The sequence below is a fragment of the Aedes albopictus genome, chromosome 3 (assembly GCF_035046485.1).
Source record: "Aedes albopictus strain Foshan chromosome 3, AalbF5, whole genome shotgun sequence".
Taxonomy (NCBI): Eukaryota; Metazoa; Arthropoda; class Insecta; order Diptera; family Culicidae; genus Aedes; species Aedes albopictus.
The window spans coordinates 61,237,028-61,247,145 of NC_085138.1; the positions used below are offsets into that span (position 1 = coordinate 61,237,028).

At 41.1% G+C, this 10,118-nt stretch overlaps 1 protein-coding gene across 2 annotated transcripts in view; it reads left to right on the forward strand.

The window, feature by feature from the left end:
- Positions 1 to 8,372, forward strand: part of LOC134289440 (protein patched homolog 3-like) — a 33,154-nt gene extending 24,782 nt beyond the window's left edge. For both annotated transcript variants that reach the window (XM_062855254.1, XM_062855253.1), the window contains exons 3-7: positions 1,903 to 2,149; positions 2,212 to 2,297; positions 2,357 to 3,029; positions 3,262 to 4,123; positions 7,267 to 8,372. In XM_062855254.1, the coding sequence (XP_062711238.1) occupies positions 1,903 to 2,149; positions 2,212 to 2,297; positions 2,357 to 3,029; positions 3,262 to 4,123; positions 7,267 to 8,201 (2,803 nt within the window). In that variant the 3' untranslated portion in view covers positions 8,202 to 8,372. The remainder of the gene's footprint in view (positions 1 to 1,902; positions 2,150 to 2,211; positions 2,298 to 2,356; positions 3,030 to 3,261; positions 4,124 to 7,266) is intronic.
- The last annotated feature ends 1,746 nt before the right edge of the window (positions 8,373 to 10,118 follow it).

Sequence of the window (10,118 nt, forward strand, 5' to 3'; positions counted from 1 at the left end):
ACAGAGGCTATACAAACTGTGTGTTTTTCCCAGAATTTCTGCAGGAGTTTTTTTTTCGAGGGATTTGTAGAAGTACCTTTTGGGCAGGGCTGCTAAATATCAGTTTCAGTGCCTCTTTTTCGGCCGATATTGAATGTCTGCGGCGATCATTTTCAGTTCCTCGTTGTGAGTACTGACAGAGTCCGAGAGGTCCATTCGTGAACAACCCAAGCAAATATCATTCCCAATCATCCACACACGCCACCGGCTGAAAACGCACTCACCTACAGAAATGTGAAAGAAAAAAAGGCGCGTCAGATCCCGCTTTCAGAATGTTGAGTGCGTATGTGAGTCCCTTATTCATTTTCTTTCGTGTTGCCGATTGGAAAACATATGGATGTTACCCGCCAAGAAGTTTTTTTTTTGGTTACTCGACCAGTAATCTTTTCTGGGGATTCCGCCAGTAATCCTCTGGGGATTCTTCTAGGAGTTCCCTCTGAGGATCCTGTCAGGGTTTTTAACCGAGATTTTCCTCTTGATTCCAACCAAATTCCTCTAGATGTTCTGCCAGAAATTCTCTGGAGACTCCGCCAGGAATTCTCTGTGGGGATTCCACATGGAATTCCCATTAGAGTTTCTGCCAGGAATTCCCAGAGCTGGAGAATGCGCCCTCCGGAGGTTCCCTTCGCAATTCGCTTGGGCATTCCGCCAGAAGTTTCCACTTGAGATTCCGCAATGAGTTTCCTCTGGGGATTCTTCCAAGATTTCCCTCTGGGGATTCCTCCAGCAGTTCCCTCTGTGCATTCTTCTGTGAGATTTCATCAGAAATTCATTATTGAGATATCGCCGGAGATGCCCTTTGAGAATTCCTCCAAAAAGATTCCATCAAGAATCTCATACCTATGAGGAATTCCACCGGGTATTAGCTCTTGGCATTCCACCTAAAATTTCCTCTTGGGGTTCCATCGGAAATCCCGTCAGATGATTCCGCCTGGAATTCCGTCTAGAGATTCCGCCCAAATTCGTCTGGGAATTCAGCCAGCAATTCTATCTCGCAGGAAGCTTCTCTTTTAGATTCTATCAGGAATTCCTTATGGAGATTCCATAGAAGTTCCCATTGAAGATTTCTCTCTTTCCTTTAGAGATTCTACAAAAAAAAATCCTTTTAGGGATTTCTTCCGGAGTTCCTTTTGGGGATTCACCAGAAGTTCCTCCACAAGCTCCACTGGGGGTGTTCGTTCGAAGATTCCCCAGGAGATCCGATTCCTCTTGAGAATTCTCCTGGAGTAACTTCAGGGAAATCTTCCTGGAGTTCCTTCTTGGCATTTTCCAAAAAGTTCATCTGAAGATTCTCCTTGTATTGCTTCTGGGAGTTTCCTCCGGGATGACCTTCTACTTCTGGGAATTCCCCTTGGATACTCCTCATGGAGTTTCTGGATATTCCTCTAGAAATTCCTTCTAAGGGTTCCTGGACTTCCATCTAGGAATTTCTCAAGGAGTTCGCTATGGGATCCCCAGAAGCTCTTGTATGAACTCCAATTAGTTCCTTTGCGGAGTTAATGCAAGTATTTTGACCGAGTTTCTGGAGGCTGTCTGGTATCAGTAGGTCGGCTCCAGAGGCACGTTCTCCTCCATTTGGGAAATTTGTGCCATGAAAGGCTGTCTGGAGTAGAGACGAACCAGCCAAGGGCTGAAAGTCTCTTTAATAAAGACAAATCAATCAATCAATCAGCTGTCTGGTGGAATAACGAAGAAAATATGCCCTAGGAATTTGATTGAAAAACTTCTTGCGGAAGACATGTAAGAACTTGTGGTGACATCATTGTAATGTCATGTCTTTTAATTTTAATTTATAGGTACATATATTGTATATGGTGGAAGAAATAGTTCTACCAACAGGTTTCCATGTTCTCTCCTTCGCAGATTAGGCCGATTCGTAGCCTCCAACCCGTGGCGTACGATCATCGCCTGTTGGTTGACCGTTGCCGTTTGCAGTTTAGGTTTCTTGCGGTTCCACCATCAGCGAGACCCGTTGAAACTATGGGTACCGCAAGAATCGAAGTTCTTACGCGACACCAAGTGGCTGATCGACAACTTCCAAGAGGGCAACCGGATCGAAACGGTCATGCTGACTGCGCCGGATGTGCTGACACCGGAAGTACTGCTGAGGGTAGGTGGTTCGTTTGAATTGTGGGTCTTTGCTTCTAATCTTTGCGGTTCTGAATCTTGTAGCTTGCCGATATTACGGAGAAAATCGTAAACCTGACTATTACCAATAGTAAGGGTGAAAATTTTGACTGGAACGAAGTTTGCTTCAAGTAAGAGTAACTAGAACGATTCAATTCATAGAATATTCCAACTTCATTCCTAATTACAGAATTCCTCTAATAGCAGAATACACTGCTAGTGAACGCCGAAAACGGGAAGGTACTAAGTCCTCAACAATCAAGAAAGGTCCAAAGAAGCAGAAGAACTTTTTCAATCCAAGTGTTGATCTGCCGAGCTCCATGTACTGTCCATTGATCAACCGACTGCCCATTGGATGTCTGGAACATAGTATCCTAGAACTTTGGAAGTTCGATCGCGAAGTGATCGTAACCCTCAGCAAAGAGCAGATCATCGATAAACTGAACAGTACCACGGTTAGTCCCGTCACCGGACACACGATCGACTTTTCCGAGTTGTTGGGTGGAGTGCACCGTGACTCGACCGGACGAATAGTGTCGGCTACGGCGCTGTACTCCAACTGGATGCTGCACATCAACTACACCGAAGGGGACTCGAACGTGAATAGAAATGTTGCCGGGACGGAGTACTGGGTGACGGAAGAAGCAATGCTGTGGGAAGGCAAGTTCTTGGAAACGGTCGGGGAATTTGAAAAGGAGTTTTCCGATGCAAAGATGAAAATGTATTATGCGGCCGGACGCAGCTACGGAGATATCAGTGCTGAGTCGATGTTCAAGGACATTGATAAGTTGGTGTTTGGCGGAGCTATTATGTTCACCTTCATGCAGTTGGTGCTATCGAAGTTCAGCTGGACTGAATTCAGGGTGAGTATTGTTAAGTAAAGAATAAAACAACCCTATTTTACAGCATACTAGAAGTATTTAGCTGAAGTGTTCACTATAACTTCTTAATGATCGACCAATTTTAGGAAAAACGTTTGCTGTACCTGAAAGAATAGGATAGTTTTTTTCAATATTTTTGATAGAACTCTCATATTTACTAGCAGGTATTCTTAGCACAGTTAACGTGTTTCACACAATCATTTTCTTCTTACAGATCATACTCGGATCCGTCGGTCTGCTCTGTGTCGGCATGGGTTTCATAGCTGGCAGCGGAATTGTGTCAATCTTCAGTATACCCTACGGTCCCGTTCACACGGTTCTACCGTTCCTACTGATGGGACTTGGCGTGGACGATATGTTCGTCATGATGGCTTGCTACCGGAAGATCCACCAAACCCATGCGAACCTACCATTGCCAGAACGGATGGGCCTGATGTTAAAGCATGCGGGTGCTTCGATCACGGTTACTTCTCTTACCGACATTGTGGCATTTGCAGTTGGTTCCATAACCGTGCTACCCTCGTTGCAGTCGTTCTGCATCTACGCGGCGTTCGGTGTGTTCATGATGTTCGCCTTTGTCATCACGTTTTTCGTTGCTGTATTTACTCTGGACGAGCGTCGAATCGTCGCCCGCCGAAATTCGTTCTTCCCGTGGAAGATCCATGACGAGAAATCAACGCAATTATGGTGCCAATACAATCTGATGAATCGATGCATTAACCTTCTCTATTCAAAAATTATTCTTACGAATGTTGGTAAAACAGTAATCATTTTAGGAGTTATCTGCATGACAAGTTTGAACATTCAAAGTTTGATGCAACTTCGCCAAAAGTTCGATCTGAATTGGTTCATTCCGGAGGAAACCTACTATGGTCAATTCATAGTGAAAAATCATGAACAGTACCCTAATAATGGATTCGAAGCAATGCTACTGTTTGGTAACTACAACTACACCGCTGAATTGAAGGAGCTGCTTAGGATAACACACGATCTGGAAGATAGGACCGACTTACTGCACAGTGTGGATTCTTGGCTTAATCCGTTCCAGGACTTTGTCTACACTCACTATGACAAAGGTAAGATTTATCTTTTCATTAATCTTTTCCTTAACTTCTGTCGGAAACTGACCTAGAGGTATATTTTTAATAACTATTCCTTAAGCGATTTCAATCGGGATTCTTTCCGGGATTCCTTCATTGATCCTTCCTGGAATTCCTTGGGAATTTCTCAATGATCCTTCTTGGGGTTTCTCTAGAGCAGTGGTGCTCAAACTGCGCCCAGTCAACACACGATCGCATATAATGTTGGATAGGATGCAAAAGTGAAAGCGATATACGCACTCTTTACACACGATTAAATGGAAGAAGGAACGCATATGGCCTCCACTCTAGCATCCTATTCAACATCATATAAGACTTTTTGTTGGCTGGGCGGCCCTCGAAGCTGGTGAATGCGGCCCGCAGAGTGATTTGGAAATGCACTGAAGATGAAGACATAATATTGATTGCTGTATTGTAACTATAAATCTTTACTGTAGATAACTTAGTTTGTTTTTATAATTTTCAACACATTTGGCCTAACCGAGATTAGATTGAAAACATTATTATAAACGACGTAGAAATCAAACATTCTTACAATTAGTGGTTAACTACAAGTTTATACAAACATTTTTATCTATGTTTTTAACACGAAGTTTTTTTTTTATTAACGTGTATTTTAACTTAAATGCTAATTCTACACTTAACACAAAGTTAACACCGATGAGTTAAATATTAGCTTCTCTTGTTGTTTGATGCTATTTTTTAAGTTGTTTGTTAGATAACGTCGCAAAAGAGCGAATTATTCGCTTCTACAAATGAATTTCATTAAACTTCAAGAAAACTTACATATGGATTAAATTCAAGATATACGAAATTTGAATATTTAAGTGCAAGCAATGTATGTTAAATATGTTCAAAATTCTATGATTTTACTCAATTCTTAAACAGTCTTGGTCCTTTTTTTTAATATTGATTTTTAGTTTGCGGCCCGCGGCATAGGAGAAAAATCTCAATTTAGCCCGCGGTAGGCTGAACCTGAGCACCACTGTTCTAGAGATTTCTTCAGAAATTTCGTTCGGGCTCGTTTGAGCTTCTTTCAAGAATAAATTATTCGCAGATTTCTTTCATTGACTTCTCTTAGGTTTCCTTTAGGGATTCTTTCAGGGATTATTTTTAGGATTATTGCTGGTTTATTTAGAGGTTTTCGACATTCCCTCATTGATTTGTCATTCCCATGATTGAAGGAATCAGAATCAGAAATTTCTGCTGGTTCTCAGTTAAGAATTCATCCCACAATTTCTTCAGAGATTGCTCCCGAGATTCTTTCAAAATTCCTTTAAAAAAATCTTTCCGGAATTCCTTCATTGATACTCATACTCAGGTTTCTTTAAGTATTGTTCCTAGAGTTTTCTACATGTATTTTTCTGTAGAAAAATGGATGAATCAGCCATTCCTTCTGGAACTCTGTTCCTTCATTTTTTTCACCGGATATTTTTTGGGATTTCTCCTAGGGTTTCTTCCGTGATTCCTTCAGGATTTCTTTCTAATATTCCTTCATTGCTTCCTTGCGGGATTTCTTAACTGATTTTTTTCCGTTTTTCTTCAGGGATTCAGGATTTTTCACGGGTTTCCTTCGGAAATTCCTTCATAGATTTCTTCCGGAATTCTTTCACGTTTTTTTTTCAGACATTCTCTAGGGACTTCTTTGGAAATTCTTCCTGGGGTGCCTTAAGAGTTTCGAGATTTCTTCTGGAACAGCTTTAGTGACTTTTAAAGGATTCCTTCCTAGATTTCCCCTGGGATTCCTGGTTGGTATACGACTGCGAAGATTTTGCTTTAGAATATTTTCTTTGCAGTGTTTTGGGGGAATCTAAAACACTAGTTTATGATTTTTCCCGAAGTTTCGGTCCATATGGGACCTTTTTCAGGGGTTCAATCGGTCAAAGTTTTCTAGGCAAGAAGGCTTTGCTAAACTCAAAAATGTCATGCGGAAGTTTTGGTATAGATTGAGTCCGATCGATTCTAAACCTTTGTGTTGCGGACAATCTCCTATCTATCGGGCGGTCTAGAATACAGTCCCTGTTTTTGGAATCTCCATCCATTACTTCCGGGATTTCACCAGTGATTTTTCCCGGGATTCTTCTTAGCATTGTTTCAATCAATGATTCCTTCAGTAATTTATCTTAGGATTCATCCAGGATTACTTAAGAGATCTATCCAGGAATTTTCCGTGCAGGATATCCAGAGAGACTCTTTTTGAGATTGTTGCAGGGATTACTACTTTTGTGAAGGTGTAGGCCGACCAGATTTGTCCCGTTTAAATACGGGACACATTTCGGAAACTCAACAAAAAGGAAATCAATGTTTAGAAACAGAACTGCATGCTGTTAATAATGGTATTTCAGCTAGAAAGAACGAATGATTGAGTCAAAAACGTAAACTATGCTCCAGTGACGAGTTTTTGAATATTGTGTTGTCCCGTTAAATACGGGGCGGATGGTCAGCCTATGAAGGTGACTTTTTGAAAGTGTAACGAGCCATGCGTCCAGTTTCAGAAAATATGCTACAAACGCAGGAGAAAGTCAAAACTTCATCAAAAATAAAGATGTACCGTTATTTATGGATTCTCCCTGACAAAACGATGGACCGCCTGGGAACGTCATGTTACATTATCCCTTTTAAAGATTCAAATCTTTTTACATGTCCTTTTGTCAGTCAAAATTAGATTTCACAATTATTCACTCTGTGCATCAAAATGAGGTTTACGTAATTTCGGATGTGCTAGACATCTTTTTATTTGAAGGCACACATTTGAAACGCTACCCAACAGCTGTCACATGTTCAGTAGCAGTTCAGCTGCTAATTTAGAACTGTTACGCAGTTGAACTGCTATGATAGAGCAGTAAGCAGGTGGAATGTAGAAGTACTGCTGAAATACGGCTTGTTTGAATGCTTATTGGTTACCTGAGTGTTTGTTCATGACTAAAAAGTTTTCATACTAAAATAATCTGTTTTACTACTTGAAGCCAGTCAGGACTAGGGTTTGCCTTGGTAGATATTTCTCTTAAATACCCGCGTTCCGTACCAACGATTTTGGTTTAAAGAGAAGGAAGCCCGACTGAAGGTGACAAATATCCCCCCACACAAGATTATCAAATATTCATTCTTTTCCTCTGCAGACATTGGCGAAGTCGTTCTCGGTGAAGCAGATTTCGCCCACTACCTGTCCAAGTTTCTGTACAGTCACGAGGGAGGCCGATATCAGATAAAATTCAAATTCGCCACCAAGCTTCAATGTGGGCAACCGGCGCCGAACATTACCGCCACTGCGATCGATTTCAAGTTCCGGCCGTTCAGCGAGCGTGAAGAATATATCCCGTCCAAATATGCCGTCGAGGCCCTGCTTGCCGAAAGCCAGTTCTCATCAAAGGAATCGTTCAACACTGTCTGGGCTATAATCTTCGGTAACTGGGTTACCGATGAGATCATCGATACGGAAATTTATAGAAACATAGCCTTAGCCATGATTGGCGTAATGTTCTGCTCAGCTGTACTGATCGTCAATCCGCAGATTTGCTTCTGGATCTTCATATGCGTCCTGTTGACGTTGGTCAACGTAGGAGGCCTTATGCAACGGTGGGGCCTTACCCTGGACATATGCTCCTGTATCGCTCTTCAGCTAGCAGTTGGCCTTTGCGTAGATTACGCAGCCCACATCGGTCACACGTTCCTAACCATCAGTCATGGGAACCGCAATGAACGCGCGCTGGAAACCGTAATACACATTGGTGCTGCCGTACTCTATGGTGGAACTTCAACCATCCTATCGCTCAGTGTTCTGTCTGGATCACAAGCGTACACCTATCGCACGTTTTTCAAAATATTTTTCTTAGTTATTATGCTTGGTTTGTTCCACGGACTTGTTCTGCTACCGGTCATCCTCAGCTTGATAGGACCTTCCCCATACAGTGGCTTCATAGATGACCCCAATAAGCTCTCCGATGGTATCGAGGAAGAAATGTTACATATCACGGACAATCAGAAACGGCACAATGGACAACTTGCTCGTAGCGAAGAGGAAAAACAGCCAATGAGGATAGAACCCGTGGTTTGAACGAAACGTGAGACTGGAAACATTCCATGACTTATGGCTGTTCTATACAGGCCGCGTGATGCCATTGTGATACTAAACTTACTAAGTATTTTCGGACGAAGTGATTACAGCATAAGTGGAGACAGGAAGAATTAGTGCAGGGGAATTAAAATCGATTGGATTGTACAAACATCAGAGCTCGATGGTGAATTTGATCCGAAATTCCATTTCTTTAACTTTGCGTTCGATCTAGTCAAACTTTTTCGCTTCGACGAAATTATCCTTAGGTTCAATTTTGCTACCAAGTATTTTTTTTAGGCACGTGCGTCACAGTCATCAAATCTATGCACCACAAGCATAAATGACAGTACAACTAGCCTCCCTTTTTTAGTGTGTAGTTATTTTGATAAACGATGCAATTTATTCAACTTCTCTTTGAATCAAAACATTTAATTTCATTCAGATTGAAACTCAAAACCTGTCGATACGGTTCGAAGTTCTTTTTTAATTTGCGGAAAAATTTACAAAATACAAGAAGTGGTGGAAAATTCTAATCTGTACTTCTGCACTAAGCGTAACGAATTGTTCAATAATTGTTGCGTAAATTGAGGAACGTGTTGTTTCATAAAATATATTTCATTTTTATAAAAAAAGAGCATTGATCAAGCTCAATAAATATTCATCCTTGTGACCACCGGAGAACATAAAATGGCCGAATTCCATCTCCCACTGCATGATACTGTACGACTGAGTCCCGTAATAATGTTTTATTTTCCTCCACACATGGCGACGCACGGTACGAATAACTCAACGGGGTTCTCCTGCATTTGAAATTGAATAACGAACTCGTAAGGCGTGAACTACAAATTGCGTAAAACTTCCGGGAATGGGAGAGCTTAATCAGATGTCGATTAAAAAGCGAAGAGTGGGAGATGGTAAAAGCCTTTTTTGTTAAACCGTCTAACGCAGCTCGCAAAAGAGTTCCTGGTTCCAGAAACAACGTAATATCTAAACTTCTCGGTGAAAATAAATAAGAGCATATGGGAGCTTCTGGCAGAAATTGAATGTAACTATGAATTAGCCTTTAAATGTTTTCCGGGGTATATAATTATGACGGAAATCTCCTTATATTTAATAAAACTATCTTGTTTGTGTTACGCTAGTGCCATATTGTGTTGAAAATTATTCATTGTTTATTGGCGACGTATGCCGAGACAAGTTGGATAATCGCTCGTTAGGATGAATATGGGAGCGTTAGATTACTGATGGCACACATACTCTAAATTATGAATCAGAACTTTACTCTTATAGCAAAAGTGTAATGGAAGCACAAAAGAATATCTTATCAATACTAAATGTATGATTGAGGGGTTTTAGCTACTCGTGCCTAGATGTCCCTCCGTCGTAAATCCGCTGTAACACAAATAACCGCTGTAACGTTATGTAGTACTTTGATTCGTCTACAACTGTATAAAACAGTATAACGTAGCACTCATACATGAATCATAAAACGTAATTTGCGTAACTTGTCCGATAGCCATGCTTTTCAAATGCTGACTGAGGCGTATAATATATACGCCTCAAGTATCATACTGCCTGATGCGTATAAAACAACTCTTATCGCCGTTTTGTGGTAAGCACTCACTGGTGAGTGACTGTTACTAATGCTTAATGCAGACATTACAAGTCTAGCATAACATGTGAAAAGGACCTAAAGGCTTTTTGTAAACAAACATGTTTCGGTCGCTGTAGGGCTCATCTTGATCCACCCACGCACATCAACACGCTTATCAGAAAGAGAAGTCTTCGGGCTATCTGTTAAGTGTGTTGTTGTCCGTGGGTGGATCAAGATGAGTCCTACAGCGACCGAAACATGTTTGTTTACAAAAAAATAATGGAAAAGAAAAAAAATCTCACAAATAAAAATTTAATATACAA